General features: G+C 35.6%; 1 protein-coding gene across 1 annotated transcript; it reads left to right on the top strand.

Annotated features, from left to right (window-relative positions):
- Positions 1-26: 26 nt before the first annotated feature.
- On the top strand, positions 27-8,242 carry LOC112561189 (putative phospholipase B-like 2). The gene is made up of 12 exons (XM_025233504.1): positions 27-277; positions 827-1,203; positions 2,245-2,503; positions 3,313-3,410; positions 3,822-4,054; positions 4,506-4,594; positions 5,408-5,565; positions 5,857-5,952; positions 6,157-6,228; positions 6,541-6,693; positions 6,951-7,110; positions 8,046-8,242. Exons 2-12 carry the CDS (start codon positions 983-985, stop codon positions 8,220-8,222), a joined length of 1,716 nt encoding a protein of 571 aa, XP_025089289.1. The 5' UTR covers positions 27-277; positions 827-982; the 3' UTR covers positions 8,223-8,242.
- The last annotated feature ends 7,710 nt before the right edge of the window (positions 8,243-15,952 follow it).

The raw sequence follows: 15,952 nt of genomic DNA, 5'->3' as shown, positions 1-15,952 counted from the left end.
GAGGAGGACTCGGTAGAGTTAGGCAGTGCGTGGAGGATTCATCGACTACAAGTCAAGAAGCTCTCGCCAAGGAGCAGACTGTAGTCAATTGTTAGGTCTCCCATTTCTCCTGCTGTGTTGCTATACGCGGTTGCCCGGTCGTGCGTGCACGGGAGTTGATCAGAGGATGGAGGCTGCTGCAGTTCAGATTTTGCTTATAAGTTCCTACTTTATGTGCATCGAGCACCGTACCTCTCGCCTCCTTGTTTTTGTTGTTTACTATTTTGCAGACTGTATGGTATGTGCATGTGCGTACTTTATGTAAGATCTGTATTGCGCGTGCTGTGCGTTTATGCGCGAAAAATGTCGACGATGGTTGTATGTGTGCTTTCGAAATACCTTTAATTTCTTAAATAACGATCAGCTGATAACCGTACGTACGTGCCTTTTAAATCCTGCTCTAAAAAAGTATTCATTTCCGTGTGCAGGGATATATATATATAGCCGGAGGTAATTTAATTATTGTTTCCGACTGCTGATATATCTCGATCGCTGCCTGTTTAAATTTATTTAAGCTGGCATTGCCAAACTGGACGTATGGTTGCGTTTAAGAATTATGATAGAGAAATGTTTTAGTGTTATCAACTTATGTATCCCGTGCAAGCTGACTATAGCTATATACGACCTGATCGAGTGACATTTTTAGTCTACAATCATGATCGACCTAATTTGATTATCACAGCTGGGTGAAGTGGTCTGAGATTTGACATTTTTTTTTAAATTTTTACTCTAGCTCAAGTAGTGTTGACCCAGATGACATCTTCAGTCTCATGTGCTTTGTCTTCAGGTTGTAATGAATCTTGCATACGTGTAATGATCGTTATCGCACTTTATTATTTTTAATCTCCGGAGGATATCGAGTGTGATAGTCATCAGATCCAGAGTGAATCGATCGTCTGTCTGCTGGAGCTGGAACTGATCAGTAGCAAAATCAGCTTCCAGTATGAGCAGCGCGATGCATGGCCTGTTAGTGTTCTGGATCACCGTCACTGTCATCCAGTGGCCATTGCCATCTGCTGTTGGTGCTACCTTTGGGGCCACTGACAGCGTCACCGAAATATACGTTTCCTTTGACAGGAATAACAGCGTTTTTAGTTTTCGAGAAAGACCAGATGACTTTACAGTGGCACACGCTCGTTTTGACAACGCCATTAATCGCACTGGGTAAGTGTTGCACGTCGTCGCTGCTGGCAGTAGTTGATGGCCTTTCAGTGACGTATAGGAAGATGCTCGGCTTTGGGATCGGGGGACTAACTCCATGCTGACAGTGAACAATGTTATAATTCACATTCTTGTTCCTTTAGTATCTTTTTTGAGGGGGCAGCTGCCCGTTGCCCCTATGGTTCCTACGCCACAACCTTTTACATTGAAAAAGTGGAAGTTGAAGCCAACTGTGTGATGTGACGTCGCAGCTTACATTCTAGGGCAGTAGCGACGTCACCATACCACACTTCATTTGCGATTCCCACAAAGGGTGGGCAAGCTTAGCCTTACAAACATATATAGCTGCCACAGGGTAGAAGAGTTTGCCGCGAAAACACCATCGCACATGTATATACAGACTTTAATTATCTTACTGTCATCTGTAGGATTACAGGTGTCCTGTGTCGTCGTGGGGAGTAATCGCGGAGATCCATTTAGTGAATTCCGCCTTTCTCTAAGCCTTCTGCCATTTAAGTCTCATGAGATTCAGTGCTTATAGTGCCAATAGAGCGCATCTTTGTGATGCGGATACTAGCGCGTTATAAAACTACATCATCATCATCAATAGCACACAACAAGAGCTTCACTTCTAATTCTCACTTCAGATAAAAGCTGTAGTGAAAATGCCCAACCAGCCTCCCATACCTATATAGCTTTTTTTTTTCTCCCACTGATAAACTTTACAATAGCAGCTTAAGCTCCTTACTTTACATTGCAATGACCCAGAGCAACAGAAACTTTTTTTTCCTGGCTGATCTATCAAGAAATGCTAAGGATTGAAATACCCATATATATTTAAAGTCTGCAAATCTTCCAGAATCAACAGCTGCCCACTTCACTTTTAGGGGGGGGGGTTGTTTTGTTTGTTTTTTTTTGTTTTGTTTTGTTGTTGTTTTTTAAATCTGTCATAATTTTACTGACCAGCAAAAGCAGATAAATTTTAAATCTATGTGCAAAATGCTTTTTTGAGGTCATGCAAGTTTTGTTTGTTTCTTTCTGCAGGTTTAGCTACCTGAGCATCACAACAGTCAATGACTATACATACCAACTCAACAGCTCAGTCCAAGCATATGCTGCTGGTTTGGCTGAAGGCTTTCTTACTCGTGAACTCATTTCCCTTCATTTTCTGAACACTATTGGAAGCTTTTGTCAGAATAGAACCACATCGTCATGCCAAAAACTGGAAACGTTCTTAAAGCAGAACTTGGATTGGATTACTGACAATGTTAATGCAAATCCTGATGACTCCTATTGGTATCAGGTAGAATATTGAAATATTTTATCAGTTTGTTTTTCATATTATTTTCTGGATTTTTATCTGCAAATATCAGGCTGTTTATTTGTGGATCCATGGGGGAGGAGCATGCATGCAAACTCAAGTGTACCTTAAAATAATCATCCACATGTATGAACAAACAAACAAACAAATTTTATTGATTAGGCCATTGGTTCATTTCAAAAGGTAGCTTTTCAACCCTTTAACCCTCATAGCAGTGTATAAAAGTATAAGTATTACAAAGACTGGCTAATAACTGAAAACTGTGAAGATGGCAGTGGGTGATGTTTGTCTTTATTATTGCTGCTTTTATGTAAACATTACACCAAGGAATCTATACATTTTTAGAAAGGAGAAAGCGAACTTTTCAATAAAAGTAATGAAAACTGCCTTCCCCTTGCTTCCCTGGCTTATCATGCAATAAGGGTTTATAAGCTCCTTTGTCAGGAAATACCAAATAGGGGCTTATCACAAGTGAATAAAAATTATTAACATTTACAAAACAATCATGCAGACAAGACAATAAATTCAAGAACAATTTATATCCACTTCTAAATCCTTGAAAACAAATAGCAATAGACTTGACAGTCTTCTAGCATTTCTAGTGCTGAATAACATAGTTAACTTCAAACTGAATACCATTTAAAAATTATAGATGAATTTCTTTTTAATACTAGTGTATGCAAGACAAATAGTAATAAAATACAGTTCTGATTCCTATCATGGGGGAAAGTGTGTGTACATTTTCCTTCATATATTCATGTTTAAATTATAATTTTGGATCTATTTCACAGGTGCGGCTATTTTATGAACAAATTCGTGGTCTTCAAGATGGCTATCAGGGCACTCCAGCACAAATAACGATGGATGTAGATGATTTCTTAGGGATATAGTAAGTATATTACCGTACATATACATACTTGGCACATTCTTCTAAGACACATGGTATGCACTTGTGCTTTGCACATTAAATTGTTGAATTGGCAAGAAGAGGCTCTTTATAGACTTCTCCCCATGAAACATAAAAACATAAAGTAGAAATATGAACACCTAAAAGCATCCATAATAAAAAGATGATGTTTGCTAAAATCTTGTTGGAGAAGTTCAGAGTTTAAATTGAGTGATATATTTAATTATATCCTAATCATGCAATTATTTTATGCATATTTATTTTAGAATGAGTTGTACATTAACTGTTAAATAATTATTGGAGATCATGTGCATGTTGTCATTTCTGCATGTATTTAAAACTTCATATAGATATCATTCGAGCTTACAAACTTTTGTTCAAATATTGGCAAAGTTTACTGCAGATCTCAACTGATGTGTATGACATATCCAAAGCACTGTCTGATGATGGTGGCGATGCTGAATGGCCACAATATGGTCATTGCTCTGCACTTATCAAGTTGTTGCCAGGCAACAAAGAGATTAAGGACATCTTGATTGCACATGACACTTGGACGTCATATAAAGCCATGTTGCGTATTCTAAAACGATATGACACCTATCTTCATGAAAACCCAATCGAATCTGGTAAGACAGCTGTAGCAGCCACAGGCAAGTTAATAATAATAATTAAAGGGCATTTCATACTTGAATGTCTGTATCTCTTGAATCTCCACTGTATGGAGTAGCAGGAGCAAGGCACATACAAAAGTGCAGCAAAAGAAAAATTATGGTTTAGCTTCATATATTACAAACTATGAGAATTTTATTAATGAGTTGGGGTGTTCTCTAAATATCTAAGTCTGATGATGTTTAACTAAGAGGGTGACACATGATAGCTTGCATCATAGTCAAATTAGTCATTTTGAATCATCTTAATCTAAAGTGCCTCAGCAGTTTGATGAAATATTGTACTTCATTTAGTATATTCCCCTCATTTTACATAAATAATAAGTTATTAGAAGTTCCAGAAAAAGAGGAACACAGAATTAGAGATGATTTTCCAGCATTTCTCATTTATTTTATATTCTTTGATCAGATCCTGTGCTTGGACACACAATGACATTTTCGTCATATCCTGGAAGCATAACATCAATAGATGACTTTTATGTATTATCTTCTGCAATGGTAATATAATAAGTTGGTGTTAATTTAATGATGAGAAAAGGTAAAATTTTCCTGCTAAATTAAGGGAGAATGACTTAAAACAGATTTTCATGTGACCGGGCAGAGTACAAGGTACTATATCGCAAAATCTAAACTCACCTCCTTTCTTGAAAAACATGCTCAAAAATACCCCCATGCACAGAAAAAGATCAAGATGCCAGTTAGAGAATTGGGACCATAATATGTTAACTAGGCATATACATGGACAAGATCATGTTAAGTAATAATAACAACAGGATTTATGCAGTGTATTTTCCCACATAGAGGCAAACTCAGTGCATTTTACAAGAGACAAGGGGTAGTAGGTAATGAGACTGTATGACAGAGATGAGCATCATGATAAGGCAAACATCTATGCACAGTGAACAGGAAGGAATGCAGAGATAGGAGTAATGTGTCAAAAAGAACAGATCATCATGATGTACAGAATTGCTTTCTTTTTTGTGTTTATGTTTTTAGGCTTGTATCTCAGTAAAATAAGGGGGTTATTTTCCCAAGATATATGGAATACAGTATTGTGAGCTCAACTTAGCGATTGGAAACTTGACAGCCTTTAAGACAATGTATTTCTGCTTATTTCATATATCTTATACTGTGCACAAGGCATATACACTACTCAACAAGTTTCGGTAACTGAAATATAAATTATTGGTACATAAGAAGTAGCCATTTTTAATGAAGGACTATCACATAAAATGTATAGATAATAACAGTATATTGTAATAGTAAGCACATCTTAGTCTAGTTTTAACAAAAGTGTCTTTCACCAACTAGGTCACCATGGAGACTACTAACCCTTTATTTAACAAGAATTTGTATAAGAAAATTCAGCCCAAGTGCGTTTTGGAGTCAGTGCGTTCTATGGTGGCCAATCGACTTGCAGATCATGGTGATGACTGGAGTCAGATCTTCTCTCAGTTCAACAGCGGGACGCAAGTAGAACTTTAATTCATCTTAGTCTTAACATTACAAGTCTTTGGATTGTCATTTTCTGTTCCCCAGTTCTGCATTAGTGTTTGACATCGTAAAGCATTTTCATTATTTTGAAGGCATTTCAATGTCAGAATTTCAGCTCAGTTTTTATCCAGTCTTTAATTAAGTTCCTATTATGTGTGTAAACATGTACCTTTATTTGTAATATATATGTATAAAAGTATATTTTCATTATCTTACAGATTTCAGGAACACTCTTGCTTAACGTCAGACTTCATTTTGTATTGCAGGTATAATAACCAGTGGATGATAGTTGATTTGAAAAACTATGATCAGTATTTCCATGAAGTTCTTCCAGGATTTGTGACAGTTTTGGAACAAATTCCGTAAGTTTGTTTACATATTTCTGACACTTTGATGTCACTGTGAAATGTTTTAAAGATGCTTTAAGAGACATTGAGAAAATATTTTCATTTGATTTTTGTAATTAAGGGAAATAATATGTTAGCTTTATTATCAAACCATAGTGAACTGCAGCTTGAAAAATTTACAGTTTAAGTATAGCCTTCATTCATTTATTGCTGTTGCAGTGGCCAAATTCGCTATGCTGATCTAACTGATACCTTGCTAAGTAAAGGTTACTGGGCAAGCTACAATTTACCGTAAGCAATTACAATGATTGGTTATAATTATTCAACAAGTAATTGAAGTATCAGTCTCTTTCCCCACAAAATCTTTCCACCACAATGTCAGTGGTCTCAAGGTTAAATACGGGTATCACCTGCATTGCTACATTATGATGATGATAATAATAACATCAAAAAGTGTGATCTAATAAAAGAGAGGACAGAAAAAAAAAATGATTTCTATAAATACCAGGTCAAACATCCAAGAGTAAACTTAAAAATGCTAGTTTTGCTGAGAGTGAAAACTAAGAAGTTATGGAGTTATTTGTGGATCCTTGTCATCTGCAGGTATTTTCCAGACATCTTTAACATGAGTGGTGTGCCAGAAATGGTTGCAAAATATGGTGATTTCTTCAGCTATGATCAGAGTCCACGTGCACAAATTTTTCGGCGAGATCAGTCTCAAGTAGTTGATATTGAAAGCATGATTAAAATTATGAGGCAAGACTTCTTTGTTGGCTGAGGTGGCCTTAAGTTAAATCCATGAATTATATGTTTGCATGTTCTCATAATATGATCTAAAAGACTTGGCACAGCATATCCTATGACCATATATACAAAAGCAGTGGCATATTCATATGTAGTGAAGACTAGCTGTTTTCCATAATAAGAGACTATGTACAACTTTAAGCATGGTTTACATCTGAGACTAACTAACTATAATGTGTATTAATGTATGTACCACTTAATTATCTCAGGTACAATGATTTTAAGAACGACCCCCTATCCAGGTGCAACTGTACTCCCCCATACAGTGGTGAAAATGCTATATCTAGCCGCAGTGATCTCAATCTGCCAGATGGACAATATCCCTTTCCAGAACTCAGTTTTGGTCTTGGTGGAGGAATCGATATGAAGGTCAGCTACACCCTATGACAAGCTTTTCCGTTATAAAAGAAGAAAGGAAACATTTATCCTCTAAAATCCACAGTCTTTGCATCGAGTAAAAAAAAAGATTTGTAGGTCAGCATCTGCCTGCTAGGATATTAAAAATCTCTCCAAGGCACACGTGTATATTTTATTAAAAATTAATTGTAAATAGAATTATAATTTGATAAAATGATAGGGAAACACCAGTAATGCAGTAAAAGCAATAATCACAAACACACCACATTGCAAACAACTCACTCTGTTTTCACTCTAATACCTCATTATGTATCAGACTCAAACCCACATCATATGCATTCTATCTAATGTAAGTACTGCTTTAAATTTCTTCTAGATTCATCATATGATTTAGTCAATATATAGACCTTAAGTCTCTTTAGGCATAAAGTTGTGACCACTTTTGTACCTTTACTTGTAATAAAATCTTATAATATCAAGCAAATAATTCTTCATGAAATACTTGCAGCCATTCCCACATTGGCTGAATCTTGCCTGTTTTCATGGCTCTCTGACTTCAAGATACATATTACTTGTAGCTTAATGTAAACTTTTAACAATTTGCAGAGGAAGTTCCATAGATTATAGTTCAAATTTGTTAGCAGTAACTGAATCAAATGTACATCTTTAAGAACACAAGTTTTGTGCTTCAATCATCAATGTCAGACATAGCATTGGCATAAAATTCAAGAAATACATGGTATACAAAAGTATTGATCAGCATATTTTAGTCCGATCCCTAAAGGACAGCACCTCATTTCTCATAATCTAAATTAGTAGAATAAATGTATCAAATGCATTGGTCCCTAAAAATAAAGTTAATCTGTTACAATGTTGCAGTAGCTCATAAGCATTATAATTTGAAATTTGTTTGAATTATTAAATTGAGGTCTGGTATCCTGTTACAGCTGACATCCCTCTCCATGGCCTTTGAAACTTTGACCTTCCTAGCCATAAGTGGACCAACCTTTGACCCACTGCCACCATTCCAGTGGAGCAAAGCGTTTAATAACACCAGTGTGCCACACTTTGGTCATCCAGATCTATTTCAGTTTGGCCCAGTGTATTTCAATGGAACTTTCTAGACCAATAAAAAAAAATTATGCATGCTGTCAGAAAATGCCGTTGAATGAAAGGATGATGGATGCAACAGATATAGATCAGAGACAAAGTCATAGAATGCCAAGAGCCCATACTAGACAAAGAAATATGTCAGCAATATTTCTTTGCTGGGGATGGACATTGGCTGATGTCAGCGTCGACGGAGCACCTAGGTAGCAGTGCAAAACATCTTCAGCCTCCTCCAGAGTCCACCAACTTTTCTTTGAGACCGAGCCAAAAGGGCTAAGACTCTGGAGAAAAGACGATTGGGTTAGAGAACCTTGGCGAAAGGTCAGTGACAACGGACGTGTATCAGAGTCCGAGTCAAGTCGCAACAGGGTGATCAGCGGCTGTACGTGGCAGGTGATTTATTATAACCAAGATACAGAAGTGTCTGTTTGCAAAGATAAAATAAAGGATAGAATGAGATATCCAGTGAAACACAGGTGTAGAAGCATGTAGAGAAGAACAGGGAGAGGTGATAAATGGTGAAAAAAAGAGAATGGATGACTAGGAAAGCAGAAGATATTTCATTAAGAACAGCAATTCCAGATATGCATAAAAGATTCTAGCAGAGATCTGAGAGTAAGCAGAAAAATAGTTGCAAAATGTTGAAATGAATGAAGAGTATAAGAGACTAACAAAATAGAGATGTAGAAGTTGAACTTGTTCAAAACTAACAAAAACGGGTGACAATGCAAGAAGTCAGAACAGGTAGAGATGCATTAGAAAAGTTTAAGTCAGGCCATAGGAAAAGGATTATGTAGAAAAGTTTTGTTCATGTGTTGTTTGCCCTAACACATGCATTGCCTTATAGGATTACATTACCAATATCATATTGCTTTCAAGGCAGGATGTTTGTCACTATTTTCTGTGTAGAGTTCTGCACAAAGATATTTAAACCAGCTGATACACAAAAATGATGCTGGAAACGAATTGCATAGCAAGTTATTTAAGTTTATTCAGTTTTTTTTTAATTGGGCTAAAATTAAGGGTGTGTTGTGCTTTTTTATTTTAAACACAAGTATATTTGCTGAAGAACTGTTCATACATAAAAAGAAGGCTTCAAACAGGTGGCTTGTTTCTAATTAGATGAATTTTATTTACAGCCACCTTGAACAGCATTTTTCCGTTCCATGTCCCCGACTCCTCAGTAAAGAATAAACTTTCATGTTTGATCTTTGCATCCTTAAGCATACAAACACATGCATGGAAAAATAAAATAAAGGAGTTTTAATTTGTATGACACTTTTATTTTAAAGCTCAACATAAATACAGATGGGATTATCTACACCAAAAAGATTTAATACTGAAATCTATAACATCTTTCAACAGAGTCTTCTATTGCCATTTTTGTCTGATTGCCTAATTCACAAGAATTACACCTAACTGTAAAGTATCTTAAGGTTTAACCATCTTAGCATGGCATATAAGTATGTACAAAGACAATGGCTATTAACTGAAGACAACAATGGATGATGTTTATTATTATTATTGCTCTCAAGTAAATATTAGACCAAGAAACCTATAAATTTTTGGAAAAAACAAAGCTTGTACTTAGCAATAAAGGAAATGACATTTGCTTTCCCTGGTAAAGCCGTGATCATAGCTCATAGTGTTATAAGGATTAAAATATCTCAAAGTACTTATTAGCTCAAAGCCAGAAAAATGGTGCAAACAAAAATGCACACACAAAAGCTGCTACACCATAAAATGTTTAGTGGCATTCTCACAATATTAACCCAAATAAATGCAAAACAGTAGTTCTGCTGCAAAAACAAGCCTCCCCCCTCAAAAAAAAAAAAAAAAATGTTTAGTTCCTAACATTTATTTTCTGTAATATTTACAGAAAATTTATTGTCTTATATTTGTGCCTGTTGAGAAGCTAACCATGCGACGCCATAGTTATGAAGCAGATCTGTAATCCTGGGGTTTTCTTTATCTTTGCTCAGTATGTACAGCTTTAGGAAACACTATCCATAGACCGTACACAAAAGTTATCAACCAACCACTTAGGTTCACACCTGTTTCCAAATACAGGAATGTTTTTGGTCCACAGATAACCCCGAGACAATGTTACATTTGATTAGTATGCAGCCTTGCGTAAGATAAGTTAGATAGCATACCTCGATTATTACATCTAGAAAGTCTGATTCACATAATACTGGTTTTGCGAAATGGTATAAAATGTAAGTTTGTGTTTTAACATCCATAGCTTTCAAACCATACAGTATGAAAATATACTGAGTACAACTATTTGGTTACTTTTAAAAAATGTGAAAAAGGAATGCAAGCTTATGCGGTGCAAGTAAAGCACAAGTCTGAATATCCAATGGTCTTAACGCACTAGCCCCTAAGTTCCTCAAAATAAATTCAATCTCATTCAGAAACAAAATGACCAAAAGAAAATGTTGATCAGAATAGTCTTTTATGGTATCTGCTATTCTTAAAATATAAATTTATTAAAAATGAAATGCCAGTTCTGCATCATTATCTTTATTAATAATAATAAGTTTTTCAGCTCTTGAAAAATTTTGTTTTTGCTTCTGTTAACTAAATCACCACTCCTGACAATTCTGAACCCATAATTCTCATCTTTATTTTCTGGCATCCACTGTGCCTTAGTCTTCACCAACCCTGTTTTCATACACATAACCTATGATCATACAGATCTGAGATTCAATAGAGTATTTAGGACAATTGAAGGTTACTTAAATGTTATCTGTCATGGGTGACCAAGTATTTCAAGCAATTTAAGACCTTTGATAAAACATGTCCAGGCCATACTACAACCACTATTCACAAGACAGGTGCAAAGTCTAAATGGTGGGAGGTCAATGGGGAATATGCTACATTCAAGGTATACAATCATTTACAACAACCAAGAACATAAAATATTTCTTACTTTGTGCCTTGAGTATTGTAATATTCTTATTCTCTTTTGTCTACTCAGCTTTGTGCTTCTCAGCATGAATGCTTATGTAACATTTTAATGCAAATATTCTTCCCAAAACTATTTACATTAAATTCCATTACACAATTTAAACGAAATATCAAATGAGGCATTCATAGCAGAAGAGAAAAACCACCTGGTCAAGTGGTTGTTACTTTTTCAGCGCACTTATTCAGCATAACAAACCAATCGATCAGATTACTCTTTGGCATAAAAGTTGGTCATGCAAATCAAAAGCAGCAAACTGTGGCATCAATGCTTTTCAAGTGGTAATGATCAGTTTTTATGTCAATATTTCACAGTGATTTCCTTCAGTCCTTCAGCATTCAAGCACATTTTTAAGCAGTCTTTAGTATTTTAGGCATAAGAACTGACCATAAGAAAATTGGCTAAAGGTTCTCCAAAAATCAGATGAAATGGCTGAAACTTGAAATTTACTGTGGCATTACCTCTATCACAAATTAAGCGAGGAATAAAAATTGCAAAATAGCTCATTTTAGTGTAAACTGCAGTTTGAATAGTAGATGGATGGAAATACAGTCAGAAATAATACATAGCACTGAAACTTCAACGACATTCAACATATTAATAATTTATTTTGCGAAGATTTCAGTCTGAGCAGAAAATCAACAACTGGCATACAATTCTTATGCCTGGTTATTGTACTGAGCAAATGGGGTACTTGTTAAAAGCACCTATTAAAATTAAAATCCTGCTTTGTCTTTAGAGCATAGTATCCATCACAGGAATTATCATTTACTGAGGGAAAGTGATCTTGCATTGAAAGACAAGGATTAGCGAACTTAAATCAGAAATGTATAAAACTTCCTTCTCTAACATCTTTATGATTGATCAGACCTTGGATACTTTTAACTTCACAGACTGATCCGTGGGAAAGCAATATAATAGAGACCCACATCTGTAATCATATTGATGAAACAAAACATGTAACCACCTTGAGTCAATCAGGTTGAAGCTGCTTGCGTTTTCTGAATTTCCAATTGGTTACAAGAGTAACAGCATTCACTTTATTTTAAACAGCCATCCAGCGGGGTAGGGGTTCATACATCTATGCAAGTATAACACAATGATAATATAAGAATTAAAAAATACTGGACATCACATAGTTCTGGAAAGGACTTTCATCTTGGAAAATGCTGTCCTTTCATCTTAGATCTCCTTTCCAAATATTGGTAGACGCACAAGGATTAAAAAAATAATAATAATAATAAATAATAATGTGTAAATGCTATTCACTAATACACTGCATTAGCCCAAAGTCAAACTTTGATACAGCAAACATGTATGCAAAACCATGCGTGGAAGCATTAAAAGACCAAAAAGTTGCTACAGCAACTAAAGTTCTAAGCAAGAGACTCACATACCATTGTAATCTCAGTGGCACCAAAATGATACAGACCTGATCACCAAAAATATTCTTGGGGGGGTTGCTCTCCTAATATTTTCTTAATATCGTAATACATGGTTTTAATTTTTTGCAAAATGTAATCTGGCAGGGTTGTGGTTACTTTTTAGAATCTGCACATAATGAAGGCCTCCAAGTTTGTGAATGCTGTGGTCAAATACAAAAATGGTTATAGTTCTATGCTAGGCCCTTAAGGCCACATGATGGCAAGATATGGTTTTGTAAAATGAGAGAAATTTCATGTGTCCAATACAAACTCAGATCCTTCGACCAAAAATACCATCTTGGTTATTATTATCCTGCTCTATTCAAACTCAGGAAAATAAGAGGTATTGGAATACAACCTCAGGTAGCTGTGGCATCTTTGAGCATCATCATGCTTTAGGACAGCTGATTGGAAATTCTAATAGAGCTCCTCCAACTAAAAGGACTGTCATAACACTAAAAATAGTGCTTATGAATTTATATTTGAAGTACTCTCACAATCTGATAATAGTGTATCAAAAAGCATGATATCCCCCTATGGATGAGGGATGTGCTCCCAACATACAGCAACAGTCATCAAGTGTGTGCCTCAACTCAACCAGTAATACCATACTTAGCAAAGGTAAAATTATTGCTCTGCAAAGGAAAAAAAAAAAAATTAGAGAGGGTAAGAAGTTCATTCAAAAAACAGCAGCTTCCCCTCCATAAGACTAGTCCTCAAGTCTGATAAACTTTTTCATTGTCATCTTTCAACATCACCTCTGTCCAACTGAACAAATGTCAACTGACTAGTCCTCCTTTTTCATTGTCATCCAACAGATATGTTTCTAATCAAAATAGAGTTCTCCAGTCCTTTAGTGCTCTTAAAATGTTTCCCACTAAAATGTCATGAATTTTAAAACAAGCAAGCTTTAAATGTGGAAAAAAAGATGCATGGTAAATTTATCCCATCTTGAAATTCTGGACTTCCAAATCTTATGCTCTAAGTCCAGTCCTTTTCAGGGACTTTTGTATTTTCCACACAACAGCAGTTTGTGAGATTCTCTTGATGCTTGCTCCACCTGGTCTCAGATCGTATAACACATATAGTACCCTCTTCCCCTCCCTTTAAAAGGCCTTTCCCTATGGCCAGAGTCAGGATCCTCCACTTTTATCTGCACCATCCATGTATCACACAGCAGCAAGTACTTCCTAAATTTCCTGGTGGGGAGCAAAAAAATTTATTATCTCATACATTTTTGAAAACCTTTACATTATGCTCAAATCAACAAAAGAAAGCCTTATGTTTCAAATAATTGCAGAAATCTTTCATGAAGATGCTAGCTCTAGCAGACAACATCAATGTAAAGGCAGACGTAAGATGACTTACTATTTCCATCATCTTTATCCTTATCAATGTTAACAACAATGATGTCATAGCTAGTTGCAAATAATTTACAAAACAAAGTGGATTTTTCATTGGTAGAAGGGAGATTAAGCTTTAAACTGGTTGATACTTCCCTACTGCTTGAGTATGTTCTTGTACCACCCTTCTCCACAACATGTTTGTTTTGATTTAAAGCAACCAAAACTCTTGATTTAAATGTGACAAAGAAATAAAAATAAAAGATGAGCTTGCCAAGATAATAAAAGACAGCAATACACAGAAGATACCTACTTCTTCAGCTCTTTCAGTCACTCAATTCATACGTGAGGTATCTGCACAGAATGTTTGGCAATGGCAAGTGTACAACACTTTGTGTAGGCAAAGAGCGCCGCAAAGTTATTCTGCAAAGGTGCATAAGGCTTTCAGGTTCTGAAGGAGAGGCTAGAACTGTCAATGATCCACTGCTGTTTCTACAAAAAAAAGAAGAAAATACTCCTTTCAGTCATTTACAAGGAGTTATCAGCACAATTAGTCAGTCAACAATGCCTTTTTAATAAATGTTACCTACCACTGCTATTTAGAGATATACCATATAGTATAGTAGATGGATCTTAAGGCATTCATAGCTTGTTTTTATTTTTAAATCTCTGGAAAATTGACTGACTTGGTAAACATAACAGCTTGCACTTTTACAGTAATTACTATTAGTACTATTTTGGGTATAACACAGCATCTGTGATGTTTAAGAATCTGTACATAAATGTGTTGAGATCCATCTACTGCACAATAATTGGTTTCAACTATTTCTGTGTTGTCCAGTATCAAAATCTGAGTATGGGCTAGTTACCCACTTAGCATGTAACTGATGGCAAGTATAAGGAAAACAAATCACAAGATTCAAGAATAAAGATTGACTACTCTATAAATTTTTACAGATATCCACATTAATTTAATTTTAAAGCAATGTCTTAGATGTTGGCCAACAAACCTGGAGACCCTACTGACTAGCAACAAGAGTTACAGCAGGCGCAGAAAGTTTTTGGCTTTCTGGCTGCAGCAGAATATGGGCACGTCACTCTTGCCAGCGTCTTGACAATGTCAACTGCGAAGAAATTAGCAGGTTCCAATAACATGATGAAAATGGGCAAAATGTGCCCATAAACCAATGGTTGAAAGAAAAGAGGATAAAATGAATTTATAGTATCTCACGCTAGATGATATAATCATGAAAACAAAACAAAAATGAGCTCGTTTTGATGATACTATATTTCCCTTCTTATTTTAATGTCTGACAGGAAACTTGTGCTTAGCATTTGAATGGTTTTTCTTAAAATTTAATGTTTTTGTATAATAACAGTTCTCTTTCAAACGTTTACCATACTCATGTAACAGCTTTTCACCATTCAATGCTATTCTGTCAACAGCATGCACTACACTCAAACTAAGTGCAAACTGGGAAACAAGCACAGAAAATGTCTGAGCCATGACACTGAAATGCTCACATATGGATCATGCCGCTGTGACTAGAAGTCAGCTCCCTACTGCATGGTGAGATCATCAGGTCAATGTCAACAGACCATAATGGAATTGGAACTATCCAGTTCTCTGACCAAAGGTCGTCTCGGGCAGAATAAAACCACTGTTTCAAAGCGATCTATGATTGTTTACTTTTTATATCCGTTTTTCCTTAATTTCTTTTAAACAAGCAGTATCAAATATGACAAATTTGTTTAAAAGGTAGCACAAAGGTACCTAAATTCAACAGCATCATCACCCTTTCTCAAATCTCCTACAGGTTATAAACCTTTTAAACCGACCATATCTATTCTATGCATTTTATTTTTAACTTTTCCACTGATAAGACACTTGGTATTGTGATAAAAAAAAAAAATAAAAAAAAAAATAAAAAAATGGAGTACTTGATTTTGATTTTAAAGCTTAAGTGAAATTGGATGTGTTAACACACACCATATACTTAAACTTG

Source organism: Pomacea canaliculata, linkage group LG4, assembly GCF_003073045.1.
Source record: "Pomacea canaliculata isolate SZHN2017 linkage group LG4, ASM307304v1, whole genome shotgun sequence".
NCBI classification, from domain to species: domain Eukaryota; kingdom Metazoa; phylum Mollusca; class Gastropoda; order Architaenioglossa; family Ampullariidae; genus Pomacea; species Pomacea canaliculata.
Note: the sequence above shows the minus strand (reverse complement) of the source record. Positions and strands in the feature narration are given on the sequence as shown.

What these genes read in the sequence shown, in the direction of transcription:
- LOC112561189 (XM_025233504.1), top strand. Translation starts at nt 983, where the DNA reads ATGAGCAGCGCGATGCATGGCCTGTTAGTGTTCTGGATCACCGTCACT. An exon ending in ATGTATTATCTTCTGCAATG is followed by an intron (nt 4,595 to 5,407) that starts GTAATATAATAA and finishes TTCACCAACTAG; the next exon opens with GTCACCATGGAGACTACTAA. An exon ending in ACAGTTTTGGAACAAATTCC is followed by an intron (nt 5,953 to 6,156) that starts GTAAGTTTGTTT and finishes TTGCTGTTGCAG; the next exon opens with TGGCCAAATTCGCTATGCTG.